Source organism: Haematobia irritans, chromosome 4, assembly GCF_050003625.1.
Source record: "Haematobia irritans isolate KBUSLIRL chromosome 4, ASM5000362v1, whole genome shotgun sequence".
Classification (NCBI taxonomy): Eukaryota; Metazoa; Arthropoda; class Insecta; order Diptera; family Muscidae; genus Haematobia; species Haematobia irritans.
In genome coordinates, this window is record NC_134400.1 from 132,618,817 (window position 1) to 132,645,935 (window position 27,119).

The 27,119-nt window shown below is 34.8% G+C and overlaps 2 protein-coding genes across 2 annotated transcripts in view; one reads left to right on the plus strand and one right to left on the minus strand.

Annotated features, from left to right (window-relative positions):
* Window positions 1-11,584, minus strand: part of Pka-R1 (protein kinase, cAMP-dependent, regulatory subunit type 1) — a 219,637-nt gene extending 208,053 nt beyond the window's left edge. The window contains exon 1 of the mRNA XM_075308380.1: window positions 10,736-11,584. Coding sequence (XP_075164495.1) covers window positions 10,736-10,900 — 165 coding nt within the window. The 5' untranslated portion in view covers window positions 10,901-11,584. The remainder of the gene's footprint in view (window positions 1-10,735) is intronic.
* A 2,797-nt stretch (window positions 11,585-14,381) lies between these two features.
* Ciz1 (Ciz1 zinc finger protein) lies at window positions 14,382-23,330 on the plus strand. Its single transcript, XM_075308435.1, has 8 exons — window positions 14,382-14,512; window positions 14,881-15,143; window positions 17,187-17,234; window positions 18,487-18,860; window positions 19,431-20,082; window positions 20,155-20,478; window positions 21,859-22,517; window positions 22,584-23,330. The coding sequence occupies exons 2-8, from the start codon at window positions 14,883-14,885 to the stop codon at window positions 22,879-22,881; spliced, it is 2,616 nt and encodes an 871-aa protein (XP_075164550.1). The 5' UTR covers window positions 14,382-14,512; window positions 14,881-14,882; the 3' UTR covers window positions 22,882-23,330.
* Window positions 23,331-27,119: the final 3,789 nt, after the last annotated feature.

Below are 27,119 nucleotides of genomic sequence, written 5' to 3' on the forward strand. Positions count from 1 at the left end.
ACCATATTCAGGCGGATGGGATGAAATTTGCTTCTCTTTGAGGCTCCGCAAGCCAAATCTGAGGGTCCCTTTATATGGGGGCTATACGTAAAAGTGGACCGATATGGCCCATTTGCAATAACATCCGACCTACATCAATAACAACTACTTGTGCCAAGTTTCAAGTCGATAGCTTGTTTCGTTCGGAAGTTAGCGTGATTTCAACAGACGGACGGACGGACATGCTTAGATCGACTCAGAATTTCACCACGACCGAGAATATATATACTTTATGGGGTCTTAGAGCAATATTTCGATGTTTTACAAACGGAATGACAAAGTTAATATACCCCCATCCTATGGTGGAGAGTATAAAAAAGTAACCACACTAATGGGACATATGTGTCCCATTCGTCGTCTAGGGTAAGAAAGTGATCGACCACTACAATGTGGGCAATGTATGGATACAAATCACTATTATTACCGCAAAAAAAAAGATAAACTCTTCTTGGCTTATAGGAAAAATAACAATTTTTTTACAATAAATTTTGGTTTGAGAGCAAGTGGGCCCGTTGTAAAAATTTTTTGAAAATTTTGTTTTCAAATTTGCCTTTTTCGCAAATACTTTTCTAATGAAGACTTTAGTGATTATGAAAGCTGATCTCAAGCCCTTTCCAATGAACCTAATATATTAGTTTTTGGATAATAAGCCAAATACTAAAAATTCAAATTCGAATTTGAAATCCTAAATTCGAATTTGAAAAATATTTTTTGAGCTTGTTTGTGTCTCGGCTAAGTTTTTGCTGCAAATTTCAAATTCGAATTTATCTTCACATACATTGGTGATTGATACTATAATTTAAGCCGATAGCCTTAGTTGCTAGTGCTTAATTTTCTATTTATTTATTGTAATTTTAATTATAATAAATATGGAAATAAATAAAATAAATAACTATAATTTCTGTGATTGAAGAAATTTCAATACGAAAAATTAAGACGGAAAATTAAAAATAATATTACCAAAATTCTTCCAATTAAAATTTTAATTGAATTTAAAAAAAATATTCAATAAAAAAAATTATATATGTAATAATAATTAATTTTGATTGAGCAGAACCATAACCTGGTATATTAGCCCCTACAAAAGCCTGATGTCCTTGGAGACGTTTTTTTTTACATGTACGGTTTTATATTGTTTTTTAATCCATTAACATTGTTTGTTATGATTTATTCATAAATTATTCCAAAATGGTTTTATTTATTAAAAAATAACAAAAAAACAAGAGCAATTGTAATTGAATAATCACTCGTTCAGACTCGTTCCCACTACGTAGGGGAAGCATGATCCGGTGGGTGGAAATAAATCGGTATACGAATATTTGCTTTAGCCACCTATCTGCCAAAAAAATGTACAAAAACACAAAAAATAATAGCGATATAACCATCCATTGAATATGCCATAAATTGGATAATATTTAATATTTATTTATTTTCATATTCTGAATTAATAGTTGTCAAAATATTGAAATTGAAATTTCTATACGAAAATATCACTGAAATATCTCAAAAATACATTTAATCTTTTGGGATAAGTGTCCTCTTCATAAAATAAAACGATTCCTACGGAATCATGGATATGCGATGCGGAAAATGTAAGAACACTTGTCGGGATACAGATATAAAATGTGGAGGTTACTGCGAGAGAATGTTTCATACAAGATGTGTGGCACTCGCTAAATATGATTGTGACTCGCTTTTTAAATGCCCGAATATCAAATACATTTGTGATGATTGCCTGAGATGAATAAAAACAACGAATGAAAGTTACACTCAAAAAAAAGTGAACTCTCTATTTCACTAAAGCCAATTTAACTTTATTTTAGTTCATGGAATTACTATATATGGAGAAAGTTTTCTGTACACTAATAATTTTTTGCATACGTTAGTTAAATGAACTAAAAAATGGGAAAAAATTATACTCAAATGAAGTAAAAAGTTTTACTAAATTCGTACTTCTCACAAAATAGTTTATTATTCCTTTAAATTTGTAAATTTTATTACAAATGTGCCCATCATGAACGTCGTATGTCACTAAAGACATTCTTGCAATTTTGAACTCCAAGTTTTTCTTACAAACTACAAAATTGTCTTTAACAAGTGAAAAAAAAATAATTATGTCTAATAAATTTTCTTGAATTTGTCGAAAAATATTTACTTATTTTTGTGATATCGACGCGATGTCAGCGTTTGTAATACTGTTTAGTTAAAATTTTCTAAAAATATTAAAAAAATTCTAAAAATAACTAAATGTTTTCTTCCTGGTGGGTTCACTGATTTTGCAGTGTAAAAAAAATCTTTACAAACTTGTCAAGGAAAATGAAATAAAAATGGCTGAAGAAATAAACAAAGCAAACAAAAGCGCGGAAAAACAGTTAGAGAAAGCAAAACATGAAATTGTCAACGAGATAAAGAGAAACCAAATAAAAGAGAAGGAAACCTACACAAACAAACTTAAAGCAACAAGTAGTGTACCTGTTATACTGAAACCAAAGAACAATCAGAACAGTGACATGACAGAGAGAGATGTGAGAGAGAAAATTGAGCCGTCGGATCTCAGTATGCAAGTGAGAAGAATAGCAAAGAGAAATGATGGAGTTGTAGCAATCAACTGTGAGACTGAAAACGATCGTAATGCTTTAATGGATGAAATACATAATAAGATGGGCGACGAATACGAGGTGCGAGCTCCCAAGATGATGATGAGATTACCCAAATTTAATGATAGTTGGAATGAATGAGGAATTGGATAAAGAATCTATAATAAAATGTAATCATATCTCGAAATTCTGCAAAAATATTGAGCAAGTGTGTGCAAAGTGTGGAGAGAACGGTCATTCGTTTAGAGAATGCCAAAGTAACTTAAATAAATGCGTAAACTGTGAAAAGGCATAGGAAAGATTGCATTTAACATATATTAGCACCAATCATGACAGCAGAAGTAACGATTGTCCAATTTTAAAACGGAAAATGAAGTTTGAGGCGGAGAGAGTAGCATATTAGCAACCAATGATAAGGATATTGTATCTGAATATTGGAGGATTATGTGCGAAATTTACAGAACTGGATGTTATGTGTGTAGAAGCAAATTTGGATTTCATATGTTTATCGGAAACTCATTTAACTGCTGATATTGACAGCAATGAATTATATTTAGAAAACTTTAATTTACTGCGTTTTGACAGCATTTGTCGATACACAGGAGGTGTTTGTATTTATTTTCACAAAAAATGGCAAGTTAGGATGATTCATACTAAATCCATAGAAAGAAAAATCTGGTGGATGAGGATCGAAGTTATTTATGAAGGAAAGAAATTGTATTTGGTGGTATTATATAGATCCCCAAATCGTCAATATTCACAGGAGGTGGATTTCTTAAACTTTTTTGAAGAAGAAATAGAGAGTTTCCAGAGTAATAAAAATTACATAATTATGCGGGATTTCAATATCAACTGGTTTGAAGATAGTAACCATAAAAGAAAACTGAAAGAAATTATAACAGATAATTACTTCAAACAACTTATAAACGAACCAACCCGAATAACAGATAATTATTCGACTCTAATTGATTACACTATAACCAACATGGATAAAATAATTGTTAAAATAAATAGAAGCATGAGGATTAGTGATCATGAGTCATTGCAAATTGATATACCTGTGGAAACTGAAACAAAGTATGCTGGGCGAAATATCATAAAAGTTATACGTTATAGCAACTCTACTTTGAGGAGGGCGATTTTGAATAGCGAATTAGCTAAAGCTGACCAAAGGCTTCCAATAAATGAATTTGCACAGATATTCGTCAATGACATCAATAATGCACTGAAAGCTATGGAAATAAGTAGAGGGCCAAAAATCGTAGATGATAAATGGTTCACAATTTATTTAAAAGAAGTGAAGTTGGAAAAAATAAGATTATGTAACATAGCTTTATGGTACAATAATGAATTTCACTGGGCCAACTATCGTGTATTTAGAAATGAATACATTTATGTAAAGGAAACTATATACACAATAAAATAAACGAATGCAGCAATCAAAAGGATATGTGGAGAGCAATAAAGAAATTTGTTTTGAAAAAAGAGGACGATTACGTACATGAAATCAAACTGAATGAGAGAATCGTTACACAAGATGTTAAAATAGCAGAAGAATTGAACTCATTCTTTATAAAAAGCGTCGAAGATATTTCAAAATCTATACCATACGTTAAATATGAGAACAACATTGATGAAAACTTAAATTCTGTTTTCAAATTTAAGAAAGTAACTCTGACTGATATAAAGAATACAATGAAAGCTATGAATAATAAAAAGGATTACAATTTCTTAAACATTAATATGCTATTGAGTAACTTTGATTTATTCGGAAAACATATATACAAGTTGATTAATGATTCACTGGAGAAAGGAATTTTTCCAAATTGTTTGAAAGAGGCATGTGTAGTCCCTATAAAGAAGGTGCGAAATACAAAGAATCCGAACGAAATGCGGCCGGTAAATATGCTACCGACATTAAGTAAATTAACCCTTTCACTACCGATGTCCACTGAGAAGGACATTCGAAAAAGATACCAAATTCTATTTTCCCACTTAGTTGCGATTTATTTCTCGATGTTATTTTAAAGTAGAGGCTTTAATCTAAATTAGCTATAAATATTGTCCATATTGGTGAGGTTTAAAATACATTTTTATAAACTTCTTTAACAATAAACGAAAAATACGAAAATTTCAGATAATTTTTCTAATGTATGTTTCTAGTAAATGGACATTTATACAAAAACTATAGCTGATAGCTGATAGTTTATATCGGGTTCTTTTTTGTATTTTTTCTCGCACTTTGAAAAATATTATAGGCCAAATATTTTCGTACTGCCATTTGGTCACAATTCAAGAATCAAGTTTTCAGAACAGGCTCATATAGCTCTTGAAGTAATTAGGTAGGTTTTAAAAATGACAATTTTTGGTCTACATTCTGTTAGTACAAGTAAGAACAGATGATAAATAAAAGTTTTTAACATCAAATTTATTTCGGTAGTGAAAGGGTTAATAGAGAAAATTGTGCATAAACAGCTGAATGCATAAACAGCTGGAAGAAAACGGTATAGCTGCTGTATTTCTTGATTTAAAGAGAGCATTCGAAATAATAAATAGAGAGATTTTATAAGGGTGTGAAGATAAATTCGCGAGTTAAATTCGTGGTTTGTGTCTCGGCTAAGCAAAATTCAAATTTGTGGAACGAATTTAACTTTCTGGGACAAATTTTACTTGTGGAACGCATTCCAAAAAAATAGTTTTTCTTAAAAAAGAGGCAAATTTGTGGTGGAAAAACTGCCAAACACCGTCAAAGGGTGTGAAGATAAATTCGCAAGTTAAATTCGTGGTTTGTGTCTCGGCTACGCAAAATTCTAATTTGTGGAACGAATTTAACTTGTGGAACGCATTCCAAAAAAAATTGTTTTTTTTAAAAAAAGGCAAATTTGTGGTGGAAAAACTGCCAAACACCGTCAGTAATTTTATGTGTAGTCATACTATGCATTTGTGGTGTTATATCGTCGAAAAAATTTTCCATAAGAGATAACCGCTAATAATTCTAAAGTCGTATAAAAATGTCAATATATCCTGAAGTAATGGGCATAAGATATTAAAATACAATAATAAAAACATCTAAGGGGTACCAAAATAAGATTCTTAAATAATTTCAAAAATCTCGTGCACAGTATTTGAGATATAGTGTCATCAGATATCGGCTATATATAGCCCCGATATTGAATCGCCTATACCGAAGGAAACATTTGAGAGGAATTGACCAGACAAAATGCCAGTGGTAGATATTGGCCTGCACCAAAAACCAAAGTTAAAAAATCAAAATTTTCATGTAGGGTATTTGAGATATAGCGTCACCGATATCGGCTATATAGTCCCGATATTGGATCTCCTATATCTACGAAACCATTTGAGAGAAATTGACCAGACCAAATGCCAGTAATAGATATTAGTTATTGCAAAAAATCAAAATTAGAAATTTTAAAGTCCCATGTACAGTTTTTGAGCTATATTGTCGCCAGATATCGGTTATATATAGCCCGGATATTGGATCTCCTATATCTAAGAAACCATTTGAGAGGAATTCACCAGACCAAATGCAAGAAACATATATTGGTTACTACAAAAAATCAAAATTACAAAATAAAAAGTCTTATATACAGTTTTTGAGCTATATTATCGCCAGATATCGGCTATATATAGCCCTGAGATTGGATCTCCTATATCTAAGAAACCATTTGAGAGGAATTGACCAGACCAAATGCAAATAATAGATATTGGTGACTACACTATTAAAAAATAAAAAGTCTCATGTACAGTTTTTGAGTTATATTGTCGCCAGATATCGGTTATATATAGCCCCGATATTCGATCTCCTATATCTAAGAAACCATTTGAGAGGAATTGACCGGACCAAATGCAAGAAACATATATTGGTTACTACAAAAAATCAAAATTAAAAAATAAAAAGTCTCATGTACAGTTTTTGAGCTATATTATAGCCAGATATCGGCTATATATATAGCCCTGATATTGGATCTCCTATATCTAAGAAACCATTTGAGAGGAATTGACCAGACCAAATGCAAATAATAGATATTGGTGACTACAAAAAATCAAAATTAAAAAATAAAAAGTCTCATGTACAGATTTTGAGCTATATTGTCGCCAGATATCGGCTATATATAGCCCTGATATTGGATCTCCTATATCTAAGAAACCATTTGAGAGGAATTGACCAGACCAAATGCAAATAATAGATATTGGTGACTACAAAAAATCAAAATTAAAAAATAAAAAGTCTCATGTACAGATTTTGAGCTATATTGTCGCCAGATATCGGCTATATATAGCCCCGATATTGGATCTCCTATATCTAAGAAACCATTTGAGAGGAATTGACCAGACAAAATGCCAGCAATAGATATTGGTTATTACAAAAAAATTAAAAACTAAAAAGTCTCATGTACAGTTTTTCAGATATCGTGGCACCAGTTATCGGATACACAGATATTTGGAAATATTTTTTAATGTAAGCAAATTTTTTCGATCGCCACTATTTGCTTCCACACTTTGTTACTACAATACTTTCTACTGTGAGAAATTTATACCTGAATGCAAAAATGTATGCCAGACACAATCCACATACTGAAAAATGGTGTTGTGAAAAGAAAAATTATTTGTTCATTAATATCCTAGTTCGGTAGGCAGGTAAATGTCTACGCACATGTAGTGCATTTTGTGGATATATCTATCTCAAATACTGTGCACGAGATTTTTGAAGTTATTTAAGAATCTTATTTTGGTACCCCTTAGATGTTTTTATTATTGTATTTTAACATCTTATGTCCATTACTTCAGGATATATTGACATTTTGATACGACTTTAGAATTATTAGCGGTTATCTTTTATGGATAAATTTTTCGACGCTATAGAACCACCAATGCATAAAATAACTGACGGCGTTTGGCAGTTTTTTATGAAAAATTATGTTTTTGGAATGCGTTCCACAAGTTAAATTCGTCCCACAAAGTTAAATTCGTTCCACAAATTTGAATTTTGCTTAGCCGAGACACAAATTTAACTCGCGAATTTATCTTCACACCCTTATCGATATAGCCTATCTTCGAACTTGACCTGCCTGTAGACAAAAGATGAGTTTGTGCAAAATTTCAGCACGATTGCTTCATTATTGAAGATTGATTACAACAGACAGACAGACATGGTTATATCGCCTTAGAATTTCTCCCTGATCAAGAATATATATACTTTATATAGGCGAAAATCGATATTTCGATGTGTTACAAACGGAATGATAAACTTATTATACCCCTTTCACCATTCTATGGTGGTGAGTATAAATATATAAAGTAAACAAGTAAGGAAAGTCTAAGGTCGGACGGGGCCGACTATATTATACCCTGCACCACTTTGTAGATCTAAATTTTCGATACCATATCACATCCGTCAAATGTGTTGGGGGCTATATATAAAGGTTTGTCCCAAATACATACATTTATATATCACTCGATCTGAACAGAATTTGATAGACTTCTACAAAATCTATAGACTCACAATTTAAGTCGGCTAATGCACTAGTGTGGAACACAATGTTTGTCATATGAGTGTAAATCGGGCGAACGATATATATGAACCGATTTCAATAAAATTTGGCACACTTGACTACACTACTAATTGTACTCCTCCTAGTGCAAAATTTCAACCAAATTGGGGTAAAACTCTGGCTTCTGGGACCGTATTAGTCCATATCGGGCGAAAGATATATATGGGAGCTATATCTAAATCTGAACCGATTTCAATAAAATTTGGCACACTTGACTATAGTACTAATTGTTCTTCTTGTGCAAAATTTTAAGCCAATTAGGGTAAAACTCTGGCTTCTGGGACCATATAAGTCCATATCGGGCGAAATATATATATGGGAGCTATATCTAAAACTGAACCGATTTTTTCCAAAATCAATAGGGTTCTATTCTGACCCAAAACACATACTTGTGGCAAATTTGAAGTCGATTGGATTAAAATTTCGACTTAGACTAGGCGCATCTACATAGAAGAAACATGCTGACTTGGTTATTACGATAAGTAAGATAAAGATTTATATAGTATTTACTTTTCTAACCCTTTAGTTGTTATTGATCGTAATTGTATGTCTTAGTTATGTTACAACAAACACACACAAATAACAAGAACCATATTCCTATATCTATGCTATAGACAGCAGAATTTTCTTTGTCGGAAAAATAAAATATTGAATGTTTTTTATAAGAAACACATATTTTCTTTTATTTCAAATAAAACTAAATAAAATTTTGGGTGCGCAATATATAATTGTTTGATTGAAATTTGTTCCCAATATAAATTAATAATTTAATTGAATCAATCAAATAGTCTATTGATTTTTGTCGCGAAACTAATTAAAATTTTAATTGATTCTATTAAAACAGTGATTGAATTCTATGTCAAAAATTAAAATTATATACAGTAGTAAGTTCGGCCGGGCCGAATCTTAAATACCCACCACCATGAATCAAATATTATAGTTTCCTTTGACATTTCAGGGGGGTTTGGTGAGAGCTATTCTCCGAAGGAGAGCAGTTCAACCAGACAAATTTAAAGATTTTACCTATGAAGACTATATCAGATTCTGGATTTATAAGAACCATTTTTGTTTGAGTTTTAGAGGAATCATTAACATCTCTTGCAAGTGTGCAAGAATATGGTGAAATAACGGCTTGATTTGATATCTAAAATCTGTATATATTCACCCCCATTATTTAAATGATTACGAGAAGTAAAATCTAGATCAGTTTTAAGCAATTTTCATGATTAGTGCGCCTTCTATACCCTCAAGAAGTGAAATCGGTCTATATTGAAGCCTTACCAAATGGACCGATAAAAACTAAATCTAAACACGTTTTTTTGTGTCAAAAGCTCCAGTATATTTACAATTTCATGCAAATCGGATAAAAACTACGGTTTCTTCAAGCCCAAAGGCAAATTGGATAAAAGCTACGGTTTCTATAAGCCCAAGAAATCAAATCGGGAGATCGGTCTATATGGGGCTATACCACAACATGGACCGATAATCACCATTTTTGGCACACATCTTTATGGTTCTAAAATACCTCTAGATTTCCAATTTCAGGCGAATTGGATAAAAACTACGGTTTCTATAAACCCAGGACCCCAAATCTGGATGTCGGTTTATATGGGGACTATATCAAGACCTGGACCGATATAGCCCATCTTCAAACTTGACCTGCCTACAGGCAAGACGAATCTGTGCAAAATTTCAGCACGATTGCTTCGTTATTGAAGACTGTAGCGTGATTACAACAGACAGACAGACAGACGGACATGGTTATGTCGCCTTAGAATTTCTCCATGATCAAGAATATATATACTTTATATAGTCGGAAATCGATATTTCGATTCCGTCACCATTCTATGGTGGTAAATATAAAAATGATTGAATCCGCGGTTTTCGTGATTGAAATATAAAGAAAAAAATGTTGTGTACATAAATGTGTTCACAGACAGACGAACATGGCTAAATCGACTAAGGGGCCGGACCTCGGCAATATAGCCAAAGACACCATATGTCTATCTCGTCTCCTTCTGGGTGTTGGAAACATATGCACTAACTTATTATACCCTGTTCCACATGTGGCGCAGGTTATAAAAATCTAACAAAAGAAAGGATACCAATGTACCAGGCATTAAAACCCCTACCACTTCTTGGTATTAGTGCATGTAATACCCAACAAATTAGCCACCATGAAAAATATGGTAGGCCAAATATTGACCAAATACATTAAAAATATATTTCAATTGACACGAATGTTAGCATCAATTGCTAAAATCTTCCGATTCGTTTTAATTCAGCATATACGAAAATGTGTTCTTCGATAAAAAGGTGATCACTTTTGCCACAGCTTCTCGGAAGACCAAGACATGATCTAATTATAGGCTTACTTTTATACGATATATGAGCATTTCAATGTCTGTGCCTTACATTACACATTACTAGTTTGTTCATAATTAAAAATTTTGTCCTTTGCATCGCCGTACTTAAGTAAACTTTATTATAGGTATCAAAAATAACATTCGAGGGTGTTTTACTTACCTTTTCCAATTTTTGAAAATACTGTCGTAGAAATTGTATAGGATTCTCTGGTCTACTAACACATAACTGCACAATGCAGTCTTTTAGCACTCGTTGTATGCCATGCGATTGAATGTAGTTCTCACATTCACGCAGACTTTGTTGCTCCTCCAGGGTATTGGCCATGATTTTTTAATTATAAGCGATGAAATGTATACTGTAACGAATCGAACAATAACAGACACACACGCACGCTCGCGATCTGATGATAGAAACGGATTGAAAACTTTCTACTTTTCCCAAAAACAAAGCAGGAATGATAATTAAGTAACTGCTTTGACAATCCGGCAGAAAATCTTCAACGAGGAGAGGAATCTATCGATTTGCTACAAACAAAGCCACGATCCCTAAAACAGAAAGTTATAACAAGTATGTAGCAAGGTACTTTGCGAAAAAAGGTGGGTCAGACAGACAACCTCTCCAATTGGATTCGAATTGGTATTGCTTTACGTATGTGGCTGTGTGTTTGTAGAGCACACTTTCATTAAATTGTTCTTGATGTTTTCAAATATTTCTTTGCACTTTTACTTTATCAATCACCGTCCGTCGTCTGCCAATTGCGATTTTTTATTTTGTTGTGTAGTTGTTGGTGTTTCACTTTTGGGATTGCAATTTCTTTGTTCTTCGCTCAAATATCAAGGGATTTTTGTAGAAAACACTAAGCCAGTCGATAAAACTCAGTTAATGGACACTATTTTGAAATACGCAAATCAAAATTATGTTTTTTTGTGCTCGGAATAAACAAATTACACGATTTTTTGTAAGTAGGTTCGATTTTTAATGTATTTTCATTTATCTTTGCTTCTTCTTCCTCTCATTGACATTTGCAGCAATTGCATGATTTTGCCTGACACGCCTAAATGGACGATTTCGTAAGTAGTAAAGCGCACCGTACATATTAGTCGTGTTCCTTTACTTTACTTGTCAAATGCGGCGTCAAGACTATAATACCCTGTTTCTGTATGTCGAACGAAAACCCAGTCGACTGAAAAGCAGTCGCTCGAATTCGAATCAATTTGGGTTTCTCTATTTTTGAAAGTTCATATCTCTTGTATGGGAGTACATTGATTATCAAAAATGAGTATTTTAAATTTTTTTGCCTGAGGATTGATTCAAATTTCAAAATTGTTTTTACTTTTTTCTTGACACCTATTGTATATGTTCGTTTGTTACTCGACAACAAAATATGAAGTGACTTGCCTGTCGACATAGAGAAACCCAAATATTTTGTTTTTCATTTTAAACACTCTCGTTCGACATACAGAAACAGGGCATAAATTTATCTGTAATGCGCTTTACAGACTATCAATTATTCCGGACGGAATGTCGGTGTTTGTTAAGAATCTTACAGTGTGTCGGATCGATACGACTTGTCGGCGATTACTAAATAATCGGTAAATGTGTTATCGATCTCATAAACATGCAGCAGTATCGATTATGCCTTCGGACTTAACTTATAATGTGCACAATATATGGGATATGTTCGACACGAGCACTATCGTCCGGAATAACTGATAGTCTGTAAAGCGCATACAGCGTATTTCGAGTATGTGGTAGCGATGAGAATGAAATGAAGTGCTGAAAACATTGTTACTGTGCTTAAAATTGTGAAAGGTATATTGGTGAAAAATTTTTGACTTTCCAAATGGAATAAAGTTATTGTTTCTCAGACATTTTTCCAGGCACGCTGCCTCCATCGAGAATAAAAACACTGTTCCGGACGACAGTGCTCGTGTCCAACATATCCAACATATTGTGCACATTATAAGTTAAGTCCGAAGGCATAATCGATACTGCTGCATGTTTATGGGATCGAAAACACATTAACCAATTATTTAGTCATCTTAAGGGCACCTTATACGGTCGGATAAACCCTACGACACAACACGTTGCGGCAACAAATCCGCTAGTGTAAGGCCATGTTCGCGTGTTGCGGGGACGTGTTGGCATAAAATCAAAACAACTTTGATTTTTTCCGGTTGGGAGGCACAAGTCCTCACGTGTAAAGGCCGGTACTCTGTTCGGTTTTCGCGTTGAAAATCCATACAAAACCAAAAAATGCGAAAAATTTGCGAAATTTTTTCCATTTGTGATACTTTGTTTTTTCGTGTTGAAAAACTGACGTTTATAGCACGACGCCATTTGCAATGTGAATTAAGAAATAATTTATTTATTAAAAACTATTTGCGGGTTTATAAATCAAACACGGACCATATTTTTGTTTCGAAACTATACAAAGGATCAAAGGAATAGCAGATCAATTGCCCAAGGAAAAATAAAATGTTATTTTGTAAAAACAAGCAACAACCACCAACTTAATCCAATATCGCTCCCTGTAAAATAGCGCTCCAAGCTACCTAAAAAAACGCCGCTTTCTATGTGCGAAATAATGGTTTCCATAAAAATTTTTCGCAAGAATGAACATAGTACCGGCCTTAAGGGGATGTTCGCCAAACATTAGCAAAAACAAATTTATTTTCATAATTAAAACAAGGATTTCTGCAATGAAATTAATGAGGGATCGCTAATTCAAGTTCGAATTTTTATTGTTTCTTCTATTTTTACTAAAAAATGGCTTTACACGCCGTCCACCTTCATTGTTTGTGTTTATGCTACTTCTTATTTCTTCATGTTGTTATCATAATTGTGCAGTGTGAGTGTAAAACTTGAACGAACACACAACAAATAGGCGAGCCTCTGTCGTAGTGTTTTCCGACCGTCTAAGGTCCACTTTACAGTGTGTCGGATCGATACGACTTGTCGGCGATGACTAAATAATCGGTAAATGTGTTATCGATCGAATAAACATTCAGCTGTATCGATTAAAGTTCGGACATAACTTATAATGTGCACAATATGTGGGATATGTTGGACACGAGCACTGTCGTCAGGAATAACTGATAGTCTGTAAAGCGCATTAGAGAAACCCAAATCTAGACGAAAGTGAGTGACTGTCGTTCGTTCGGATATCAGAAATAGGCTGTAAGATTTTTCCGGATAAACTTATAATCTGGACGGCGCATAACAAGCAGCCGTATCAATTATAGGGCTGTTTTCTTTTAGCACTGGATACACTAAACCGTGAAGGATTAAAAGAAACCAGAGTACTCGTTTATCCAGGACATCTCCAAAAATATGCAACACTGTCATCAGCTGTTTAAAAACAATCACAGAAAAGAAGTGAAATCTTGCATTTTTAATGTATGAAATGCTCAAATTAGTAATAAATATTTACTGCTGCGATTATTTATGACACTGTACCACTTTGAATTTCTTGTTTTTCGATAAATTAGTCACAATAAAGTACTATTGTGAATCGAAGAAGCGTCACTTTATAAAAATGCAATCTGGCAACATCGGCGCGACTTGTACTGATGAGATGTTCTGGATAGAACACCAGTGCAACGATGTGCTGGATAGCTCATACAAATGTTGTATCCAGTGCATAAGAAAACAGCCCTTATGTCTTCGGAAATAACTTATAGTGTGGCCAATATCTGGGATATGTTCGACGCGAGCGCTGTCGTCCGGACGGTACATGTAACATTATAACGGCTTCGACAGGGTCGACTTTGTAGTCCTTATACCTCCAATTGTCGCCATTTTTTAGTGAGTTGCCATCTAATTTATCTTAATTATTCAAGAACTTCGCGTGTATTTGATAGAGAAAGATCTGAATATTCCAGGAAAAATTGTAGCATAGCTCCAAGAATTATATTATTAAAAGATATACAAAAGGTAATAAGTGCATTGCATTCACTCAATTCTAATTTCATAGAATGTATGTAATTACTACAGAATATTCACGATTTCGAGATAGTTAGTGGTGACGCCGGTCAATATTAGATACATAAAAAAATTGGCAAATTTTTTTAAAAGTTCGTTTTTCTTGTTAAATCCATGTGTCTAAAAGGCCTATATGTTATACAACGTTTGTGAGTTAGTTTCCCACTACTATTGAATTCGTCATTAAGCCGATCTATCAGTTTTGTGGTTTTCTAAAATTGTACCCTAGACTCATATTTGAATAAAAATACAATACATACGGGATTAAACCTATGGATAAAAAAGAAACTCGTATTAAATTATTTTCGATTTGTTTCCAGTAATGGCACGCGGATTTAGCAGAGGTTATGGTAGCCGCGGAGGCGGTAGCTCCAGCAATCGTGGTTCCTCATATCGTTCATCGAACTACAGCAGCAGTAGCCGTATGCAGTCTTCTGGAGGACGATCCTCAGATCGTTATGGTAGTGGTGGTGGTCGTTATAATTCCAATAGTGACAGCCGATATGATTCCCGCAGAGATCGTTTCAATACCTCCAGCACAAGTAGCCGTCATGATTCAGGCCATAAACGTAGCTATAACAGGGTAAGTAAGGAATACCTATATGAAATCATTTTCTACATGCTATAAAATATTGAAATAAAAAAAAAAAAAAAAACAAAGAAAAAATGCCTAGCAGGCTAAAGATAATCACCTAAGATGATTTTTTTTTTTGAATTTTCATGAATGATCAATTACAACAATACACTTCTCACTGAGATGAATTTAATTTGTCGATCAGGGTACAGTCCCCGGGACACAGTTTACCACAACCCAATTGGAGTAGGTTTGGTTTAATGGTTGGAACTGGGGCTCAAAGGAGTAACAACAATACGAACCCCATTACAACATGTCTTCTTATCTAATGCAACTGCACGAATAATTCTTGAGGAACATGAAAGATTGACCGAGCACATATCTTATGTGGAACTAAAACATCGAATTTCGTTTTGTAGCCAACCTTTTTGATGTCATAGCTACTTATGTGGCGATTGTGGTCAATCTTTTTCAGAATTTCATCGATTTTTCAATGATAGATCGACCAGTGCGAGGGCATATGTCATATCGAAATTTGCAGAACGGTAGTGAGCGAACCATTGTTGTGCTACCGAACTGAAAAAAATTCAATGGAGGCTTGTGTCCATTTTCCCCTTTTTATAAAGAAAATCAAACTAGCGATTTTTTTCTTTATTATTACTCATTTTAGAACTGCAGTACATTTTTTTAAATTTTCTGTATTTAGTTTTTTTTTTTTTTTTAATTGTTCGTAAAAATTAACCTTTGAAATACCATATAGTGTGACACAATTGATTGGTAATACTGTAGACGGACGACTCCAAAGACATCTATTGACAAAATAGGAAAATACTTCTTCGATTACTCTATGTATGCATCCCGACAAATATAAGCAGTCGTTGCGGCAATACATCAATGGCGAGCAAATCAACCTGCAGTTATAGGTTTGGTATGTGTCTCCAAGGAAGAATATATTGCGAATCAGATGACACAGACATCTTTTATTTCTAACCCAAAACGGATAGTCTTATTCAACAGAGCGTTTACGTTGGTCTTCCTTTTATATATAAACCTTTACCGTGGTGCCCGCCTTGCATACACAAGGTCGTGGGTTCGAACTCAGCTTCAACCAAACACCAAAAAGTTTTTCAACGGTGGATTATCCCACCTCAGTAATGCTGGTGACATTTCTGAGTGTTTCAAAGGTTCTCTAAGAGGTTTCACTGCAATGTGGAACGCCGTTCGGACTCGGCTATAAAAAGGAGGTCCCTTGTCATCGAGCTTAACATAGAATCCGGCAGAAGTTCACCACTGTGGTATCACAATGGACTGAATAGTCTAAGTGAGCCTGAAATATATCGGGCTTCCACTATACCCAGCATCCGCTGGGTATAGTTAGGGTCTCCGGTGGAAATATACTAGTCTAGATGATGGAATAAAGTAAATTAAAAATTCGAAAAGTCGATTTTAGACTTTGGTATCTCTAATATTAGAGCTCGTCGTCGATTGCACCTGCCCTAAATTATATGCATCCATTACTGCTATTACCATATAAATTTGATTCTTGGGAATAATTTGAAGATATTCCCAAATTTGTCTAATTCTTCTTGTAAGACTGATATCGACTAGTCAAATTTTATATTTTAAGTGTTAACTTTGGACAATACATTGGGTCCCTTCAAAAATTAGTTAGTTTAGTCCATATATAACCATTTTGAATCAATTTGTCCAAGTCGACATTCAAATATTGCTAATACTGAACAAATTGGAATGTTAGAAAAAATGGAAATTTTGACTTTTTGATTGTTAGAAAACTTTGCTTTCGATTTTCATTTACTTTATCAAAACCTGCTTTAAAAAGGCATTTTTATTTTTTTTTATTTCGGCATTTATTGATAAGATTTCACCAATATTTATTTTATTTAGTTTACTTGTTTTAGCTTAAGATCTTTGGTATAGGAAATCCAAAATATGTAGTACTACAGGCAGGGCTTCTGAATAGATGGAATAAAACTTTGTATTACAAATTAATTTAATTAATTAACACCAACATTATATGGTTTTCTGTTTCAGGACTCATCTCGTGATCGTTCATCGGATCATAAAAGATCTCGTCAAGACGTAAGTAATTTTTAGTGCTGGTCGCCTAGGTGATTGCTTAAAACAGATTCGAAAAGAACAAAAAATATATATCACCGTAATATTAGAACCTATAAACATTTTCTTAAATTTCTCAAAACAAAAATACGTTTTATAAACCACATTTTATATATATATAATAATTTAACTATATTTTATATGTATTTGTTGTAAAAAAACACGACAGCAATAGAGTTTTATTTAGAGAGAAATGCTGTTGAATTTCCAAACAAACCTTCTTTGAACTTACCTTACACACGACTAATGTCCGTGGATTCAGTGTCAGTCAGTACAGCAGCTACTATCACTGCCACTATGACATCTATCTCACCAGTACTGCTACTACTCGTACACTCCATAGGAATAAAACCTCGAATATGATATGAATAAAAAGTGTATGTGATTTAGTAAGAATAATAGCAAAATCTATGTACTACCACCCAGATGATTGATTGTATTGAGAAATATAAACAAAATGCCAAAGACAAAAGTATCCAGAAGTGAGAGAAGGTCGTGTTTCTTAAAGGCCAAATATTTATTGTAGAACATTGCTAAGAATACACATAGAAAGATCAATCCCCAAACAGCATTAGAGGACAACTACACCTAAATGCCGACAAAGCTTAATAGACAAAATAATAGCAAGGTATGGTGGTACTACGTCACAAATGAATCCTTCAATACAATTTGATTGATTAATGAGTGTAGAGTGCTTGATGGAAAAAAATTACCCTACTCAACCATTGTGTATTTTTGTGTTTAGAGAAAGGATGCAACAGAGGTTATATGTGTAATTTGTATAATCCATCCGAGGCCATTGGGCGACCAGTGGTGTCAAATCCGAATCGAAACATCTAATAAAACTTCATTTATTTCGCTGATATCAGATTGTTGAAAATGCTTTATGAAATTTCTCCTTCCAAATCAGCCATACCACCATATATATACGATGGACCATACACATCCTCTTGTGTTGTATTATTGTTTGTCATTGTTATCCGAAAAAAATGCTATCAAAAATCTGAAACCTATCATTTGAGGGTGTTGCTTTGAAGAAATAAAGAAAGACGTTATGTTTTATTGTTCTGTATACATCTCTAGAAGTTCTGCAAAATAAAAGCGAATCAAAGTCTCCTCCTCGATAAACATTCAATCCATAGAAAACAAACCTTAGAATGTACAATGTAGATATAAACTCTCCTCTACAAATCTGTTCTCATCATCGCCAATATAGGACTATAGACGTACGTCGTCATCTACGGGTCGAGGTAATCGCACACCTCCACCACCACCACCGCCAGTGGTTTCATCGAACAGTTCATCTGGTTACAGGGGTGGCAATTCATCGAGACACAATGATCGGGATGACTCAAAGTCCAGACACCGTTCAGATATGGGACCACCGTCCAAGCGACCCCCGGTCCGCAGCAGTTTTGTCTCACGCATACGAGGTTCAAGCAGCCGTGTTGGAGTAAGGACTGGCCGTGGCGGAGTTACAGGTCGTATAGTACGCCGCGAATCAAATGATTTGAGAATAATGAGGCGTAAGCTTATGTATGCCCAACAGAAAGACCGTGCCCGTCTATTGAAAATTGCACGCTTAACGAGGTAAATACAATTGAATTGCAAAATCAAAATTAATCCTTTAATGGGACATGATTACTGACACACTCAATATGAATCAGTCGAAACACAAGTATCTGTGGGAACATATATTTTGAGACAATTGCCGATAGATCGACATTCCTTCTGCTTCCACTTATTTATACCGCACTTGGGCAAATATTTTGTGGGTTGTTTCGAACATAAGCCTAGCTCCCGACAGAGATAAGAAAATTAATAATTCGAGAGTAATTAGGTAGATGTTTTGTGAATATTCCCCCTCTGTGGACCAGTGCAAAAGAAAAACAAAAATCGAAATTTTCTCAAAATTCTGAATGATTGTCTATAACAAAGGCTGAAATGGAAAGCCGCTTTAATGATGACAGCAATTGATCTCTCAACCATCATTTTTTATAATTTGTTTTGAAAAATCTTGTATCTAATGTGATCTAACCCCAAAACAGAAAATTGATCTAAACCTATTTTTCCTATTCATCTTTCGACAAATACGAATGATACATACAAAAAAAAAAACTAAATACACTTCAAAATCAATCCAATAACCATCATCCATAGCTCACTCAGACGACGTCGTTTCGATCGCCGTTCTTCAAAGAGTCCACGCCGTTCATCGCGAAGCGCCAAGAAATCGGCTTCAGCGTCGAGTGATGACGATGATGATGACAAGAAAAAATCTAAACATAAGGATAGCGATGACGACGATGAGAACAATGATGAGGATAAAGAGGACAGCGATGACAAGAAGGAGGAGAATAAGGTAAAGCAGGAGGGCGACGAAGACGATAATGAGGATAACGATGAAGGTCAAGATGAAGATAAGTCGCAAGCCGATGATAAAGAGCAAGTAGAGGAGGATGAAGATACTGCCGAGAAAGCCGAAGGAGACGAAACCAAGGCAGATAAATCCGGTACGGATGGAGGCGATGGTGGTACCGGTGATAAGAAAGAAGGTAAGAAAAGTAAGGAAAGCTCTACGAAGAAGGAAAAATCGTCCAGCGCGAAGAAGTCGTCATCAGGCAAAAAGGACGACAAGCCCAAAGAGGAAAAGGAACGCAAGTCAAAGAAGAGTTCACGTAGCGATGATGAAGCTAGTGAAGATAGGAAGGCTCGCTCATCCCGCCGAGACAGTCCTCTAAGACGCGGTGGTGGTGCAAGCTTTATCAAATTGACTTGTATACACTGCAACTCAAAATGTGTTACATTTAAGGTAAGATCATCGGGTAGTTATACAGTTTAGTGTAGATTCATGGAAATGACATTATATTCTTTTTTTTTTCAGGAATATTCCATGCATTTGTCATCACGTGTCCACAAGGCGGCATTACGGCAAATTGCAGTACGTCAACGTGCTCATCTATTGCGTCTAAGGGCACGGCAACGCGCTGCCCAGAAAGAGCTTGAAGACAAATCCAAAGAGACCTATGAATCGAAATTTTGTCACTTATGCCGTTTACACTACAGGCAACCCAAGGCCAAGCATCAGCTTTCGGAGCATCATAAGATTATGAAAAAATTCCTAATGCCATATTGCTCTACATGCCATTTAGCTTTCAAGAGTCCCATTCTGTACGAGATACATCGTTGTTCATTGGAACACATTAGGGTAAGTAATGACAAATGTTTGGTGTGAAATTATAATATAAATTGAATGTTGGAAGTATAAATGGAATGAAATCATTCAGTCATTTTCTTTTTTGTCCTCGTGGCTTCGTTTTTTAACGTCTGTTGCATTTTGTCGCTAGTCTTCAGCCTCGCTATTAATTATTTTTCTGGCTCTTGTCCCTAAATTAGGATGCTTCTGTCCCCAAAAATTAAAATAAAACTCCTGAAAAACATACCCAATAAATTTTTGAAAAGTTTTTATAAAAAAAGGAAATGCGATAGAAAATCAGTAATAATTTGAAAATTGAAAAAAAAATATATACATATATAAAATTTATTGTCGTACCAGTTTGCGAGCTGCAATGAAATCAAAATTTCGTAATAAAACACCGGGAGTCCGAAAATGAAAATCGGAGCTTGGTCACAATGTATTTATGAATGAACATTTACTTTTAAATATTCAAGAAATAAAATTGGGTGGAAGAAATTTATGAAGGTGAACTATCGTTTGGTTTGTTTGTTATTGTTGGTTTTTCTTCAATCATTGTTTTGTTGTTTTGATTTCAACTTAAAACCATGAGCTGACTAAACTACAAGAGTAGCTTAAGCAACAGAGGAAAAGTATGCTTGTATGCTTGTTATTTATCTATCCCCACTTTTTCTGGTTTAGGAATTAGCAAAACGCAACATTGTCCTCAAACGCTAGTTTCCGAACCACAATGATATATAATACGAAATTTTTGCGTATTGTTCTTATGGATAAGAAAATTAAATGGAAGAAATATATTGGCAAAATATGAAATGGTTCAGAATTTATTGACTTTTAAAAATTTTGCATCTGGCGAATTCGTAAACCAGAACATTGTGGGGGTATATTTCTATATTTATTGAATATATGGTCCAAATCAGCGATGAACTCTGAAGAGAGGGCAAAATTTAGGCCCGAAATTACTTCACAATTGTATAAACCAGTCTTAACCAAGCTGAGTAAAATTATAAATTAGCTCCTGGGCCCCCAAAATAAAAATCCTGTGTCCGTTTCTAGTCCAATTTTTTTAATAATGCGAAAGTAAAGAGATTTACATGCAAATCATTGTAAACCTAAAATATTATACTGAACCGAATTTGTCCCATGTGCACACATTTATTCGATAAATTATCTGAGAGATTTCTCATTTAGTGAATCAATTCCATAAATATTTGAAGAGATCTCTCGTCCCTGGTTTGACGTCAGTACTCAGACTAATTCGCTCATTCTCCACATTTGCGGTTATAGAGGTTTGTTCATTCATTACTGGACTTTGTTTCTTCGGTTCTTGTGTCTTCTTTTTCTTTGTTTGCACATCTTTAATTAAAATGTTTTCCTATTTTTTTTTTTTAGAATAAGGCCCGTAAACATGATTCCGATTCGGACAACAGTGGCGATGAAGAAATGCGAGAAATTGATTTGAACAAATTTATGACTGTCGACTCTGTTGGTGAAATTGATGAAGAAATGGATGCCGATGTAGAAGCTCTACTAAATGAAGCCAATGACGATTCAGAAGAAGAAAATGATACCAAGGAGCGCACACCAGTGGGTGCAGAATTTGTAAAAGAAGTCACAGCATTCTATTGTGAATTGTGTGAACATTACACATCCACAAATGAGACCACTATGGAAGAATTTTCTAAAAAACATTGTCTACAAAGATCGCATTTGAAGGCCTATTTGCGACATAAGGAAGAAGAAAAAAATGCTCAAAAACGTAAGGAAGCAAAGGAACGCAAAAAATCCGAATCGGAAAAGAAAGAAGATAATGAGGACGACAAAAAAGATGAAAAAACTACAAATGCCGAGGAAAACGAGGAGGCTGCAAAACCGTCGGCAGCTGCCGAAGAGCAACAACCCGAGGGAGACGACGAAGCTACCCAAGCCGAAGATGAAAAATTATGGGAAGATGTGGACAAAGATTTGGGGGATTTACTGCGTCATGTGGAACCAGAAGAGCGAGATGAATATGAGGAAAATGATTCCGTTTTGAATATTGACATTGAAAGGTAATTAAAACAAAACCGTCGTCAGCTTTCTCATAGGAATTCACCGAATAACTTTTCAATTTGCAGTGAAAAACACAAAAATAAAGATCAAGTCAATGGTAAAAAGGAGGATGATGGACAAGAAGAAAAAGGAGAAGAAGAAAAGCAAGACAATGCGGAAACAAAGGATGAGGAAGATGCAACACAGAAAGACATCAAAAAGGAAGAAGCAGACACATCTACCACGACCAACGAAAAGGCTGCCCCAGTTCCAGCAAGTGCAACAAAAATCAAGCCACAACGAACACCAAGAGCAAATGCAGCGAAGCAAAATACAGCTGCAGCTACAGCAAAAGAGACCAACGAGGCTGAAAGTAAAGAGTAAAAGACGAAAACTATTAGTGCCCCAGTGATGGTCGTAATTAATTTTGTTTGGTTTTCATTAGGATTAAAAATCAAACCCAATACTGATCCATTGCACTCCCACTCAATAACAACACAATTTGTTTATTGAATTTACAAGCATATGTTTATATGATGTATAGCCCTATTTAATTTCTTTCTAAAAGTCGTATCCTCCTTTTCCATTAACAAACATTCACTTCATTTCATTGTTTTTTTTTTGTATTATGCGATCATTTCCATGAGTTTGACATAAAAACCGTACATAGGTAACTCTCTTAGATTACCTAATTACACAAGGTAATGTCCTTTTACTAATCCAATACCACTATTAGAAATACCACTACATAGCATAGCGTATATTACGACATATAATCAGACTACTTTTAAAACTGAATAATAATAAACAACGTGGATAAACCATACCCAATATTTACTGCCTTTTTTCTACCCGCCATACAACAATTGCCTTTCTCTCTATTTCGAAAATGATGGTAGGGTGGCATATTATCGATGCTGTTTCTATGTAGCGTCGAGCCCATTTAATGTACCATTAAATCGTATTCAATGCTTCACTTATGGCAATGTGTGTGTGTTTTTATACCCTGCGCCACACTGTGGAACAGGGTATTATAAGTTAGTGCATATGTTTGCAACACCCAGAAGGAGACGAGATAGACACATGGTGTCTTTGGCAAAAATGCTCAGGGTGGGCTCTTGAGTCGATATAGCCATGTCCGTCTGTCCGTGAACACATTTTTGTAATCAAAGTCTAGGTCGCAGTTTTAGTCCAATCGACAAAATTGGCACAAGTATTTTAGTGAAATCGGTTCAGATTTAGTCCCCGGTCTCACAAAGATAAACACATTTTTTGTCAAAATTCGTTTTTATTATTCAACATAGTTCCCTTCAAGAGCGATACAACGATTATAACGACCTTCCAATTTTTTGATACCATTTTGGTAGTACTCCTTCGGTTTTGCCTCAAAATAGGCCTCAGTTTCGGCGATCACCTCTTCATTGCAGCCAAATTTTTTCCCTGCGAGCATCCTTTTGAGGTCTGAGAACAAGAAAAAGTCGCTGGGGCCAGATCTGGAGAATACGGTGGGTGGGGAAGCAATTTGAAGCCCAATTCATGAATTTTTGCCATAGTTCTCAATGACTTGTGGCACGGTGCGTTGTCTTGGTGGAACAACACTTTTTTCTTCTTCATATGGGGCCGTTTTGCCACGATTTCGACCTTCAAACGCTCCAATAACGCCATATAATAGTCACTGTTGATGGTTTTTCCCTTCTCAAGATAATCGATAACAATTATTCCATGCGCATCCCAAAAAACAGAGGCCATTACTTTGCCAGCGGACTTTTGAGTCTTTCCACGCTTCGGAGACGGTTCATATCGTTCGCCCGATTTACACTCATATGACCACAGTAGCCAATCTTTTACTCCGATTTAATTGAAATTTTGCACAGGGAGTAGAATTAGCATTGTAGTTATGCGCGCCAAATTTGGTTGAAATCGGTTCAGATTTAGATATAGCTCTCATATATAGCTTTCGCCCGATTTACACTCATATGACCACAGAGGCCAATTTTTAACTCCGATTTAGTTGAAATTTTGCACAGGGAGTAGAATTAGCATTGTACCTATGCGTGCCAAATTTGGTTGAAATCGGTTCAGATTTAGATATAGCTCCCATATATATCTTTCGCCCGATTTACACTCATATGACCACAGAGGCCAATTTTTTGATCCGATTTAGTTGACATTTTGCACAGGGAGTAGAATTAGCATTGTAGTTATGCGTGCCAAATTTGGTTGTAATCGGTTCAGATTTATATATAGCTCCCACATATATCGCTTTCGCCCGATTTACACTCATATGACCACAGAGGCCAATTTTTTGATCCGATTTAGTTGACATTTTGCACAGGGAGTAGAATTAGCATTGTAGTTATGCGTGCCAAATTTGCTTGAAATCGGTTCAGATTTGGATATATCTCCCATATAAAGCTTTCGCCCGATTTACACTCATATGACCACAGAGGCCAATTTTTAACTCCAATTTAGTTGAAATTTTGCACAGGGAGTAGAATTAGCATTGTAGCTATGCGTGCCAAATTTGGTTGAAATCGGTTCAGATTTAGATATATCTCCCATATATATGTTTTTCTGATTTCGACAAAAATGGTCAAAATACCAACATTTTCCTTGTAAAATCGCCACTGCTTAGTCGAAAAGTTGTCCTAAACTTCTAATACATACACTCATAGAAAAAAGTCTGCTAAAAACAGCAGTCGATGTCTGCTGTTATATTTTTGTACTTCAGGGCCTAATGAACAACAATTTATATAATTTTTTGGTTATAAAATTTTCCCCAAAGCATATTTAAGAACCAAAAGTAGTTTTTGGTATGTTTTTGCATTGTAATATACTTACAAGCTCCTAAATACGATCAGCAAACATTTTGTTTGCTGTTATGTCTCAATTCGATAAATATTCAGATTTTTGGTCAAATACTATAGATATTCATAAAATATTGTTTTAATTATGTTAGAATAGCTCCTAAGTTGACATGTTTATTTGTTTTAGCCAAAATAAAACAGATCTTAGTGTAATCGAGCTTAAAAAATAGCAGGAAATGTTTGCTGCTGTCCCTTTTTCAGCAGACTTTCTGCTGTTTTAGCAGACTTTTCTGCTATCCCTACTAACAAATTTCTTTGGGTATATATATCGAGCAATAAACCATAAATAAACTTTTCCGAAGTTTCCTTAAAATTGCTTCAGATTTAAACGTTTTCCATATTTTTTTACTAACACTGTTCCACCCTAGTGAATTAGTCGACTTAAATTTTGAGTCTATAGATTTTGTAGAAGTCTATCAAATTCTGTCCAGATCGAGTGATATTTAAATGTATGTATTTGGGACAAACCTTTATATATAGCCCCCCAACACATTTGACGGACGTGATATGGTATCGAAAATTCTACAAAGTGGTGCAGGGTATAATATAGTCGGCCCCGCCCGACTTTAGACTTTCCTTGCTTGTTTTTTTTTTGGCTACTGTCTGTGGTCTATAGTGCCAATGCATAAATGTGCTGTTTTGTTTTTGGGGATACTTCCGTTGTTGGTATTCTACACCAACACACAGGCCATTAATGACTATGCTGGAAACCACATTTAATCAACTCCCTATTACAAGTTCACATGAAATTTATTTGTGGCGTTTAATAAATTCATGAATGCAAGAAAATTAGTTATGAAAGGCGTTGCTATTGGTGGTTGGCCTGGTGTAGTTTCAACGTTCACTTTTGTTGGTCATTGGTACATGTTAAAGGTTATGTTGCAAAGTTTGATGCCAATGAATGCTTTTGCTCTTCAATTGCGGAACTACAGTGAAGTAATTCCTCTTCCGCTCACTTTCCTCCCATAAAAATATGTGATGCGGTTTTAGTGCATATTGCCTCAGTATTGCTTAGGTTTAGTATTCCAGCAAAAAAAAAATTGGAAGTTGTTCCAAAGGCACAACTTTAAAAGCAATTCCAACAATGTCCTCCCAAAGATGTTCTTTAATTCAATTTTTTTCTTTATAACTAGCTTTTTTATAGCCACCACCATAGAATGGTGACGGGGGTATAATAAGTTTTTCATTCCGTTTGTAACACATCGAAATATCGATTTCCAATGATATAAAGTATATATATATATATATATTCTTGATCAGGGAAAAATTCTAAGACGATATAACCATGTCCGTCTGTCTGTCTGTTGTAATCACGCTACAGTCTTCACTAATGAAGCAATCGTGCTGAAATTTTGCACAAACTAATCTTTTGTCTGCAGGCAGGTCAAGTTCGAAGATGGGCTATACCGGTCCCGGTTTTTATATAGTCTCCATATAAACCGACCTCCCGATTTGGGTCTTGGGCTTATAAAAACCGTGGTTTTTGTCCAATTTGCCTGAAATTGGGAATCTAAAGGTATTTTAGGACCACAAAGAGGTGTGCCAAAAATGGTGAGTATCGGTCAATGTTTTGGTATAGCCCCCATGTAGTCCGATCTCCCAATTTTACTTCTTTGGCTTATAGGAACCGCAGCTTTTACCCAATTTGCATACAATTTGAAATCTAACATTATTTTAGGACTATAAAGAGGTGCGCCTAAAATTGGAAATCTAGAGGTATTGTAGGACCATAAATACATGTACCGAAAATGGCGT

What these genes read in the sequence shown, in the direction of transcription:
- Ciz1 (XM_075308435.1), top strand. Translation starts at nt 14,883, where the DNA reads ATGGCACGCGGATTTAGCAGAGGTTATGGTAGCCGCGGAGGCGGTAGC. An exon ending in ATAAAAGATCTCGTCAAGAC is followed by an intron (nt 17,235 to 18,486) that starts GTAAGTAATTTT and finishes TCGCCAATATAG; the next exon opens with GACTATAGACGTACGTCGTC. An exon ending in TTGAATATTGACATTGAAAG is followed by an intron (nt 22,518 to 22,583) that starts GTAATTAAAACA and finishes TTCAATTTGCAG; the next exon opens with TGAAAAACACAAAAATAAAG.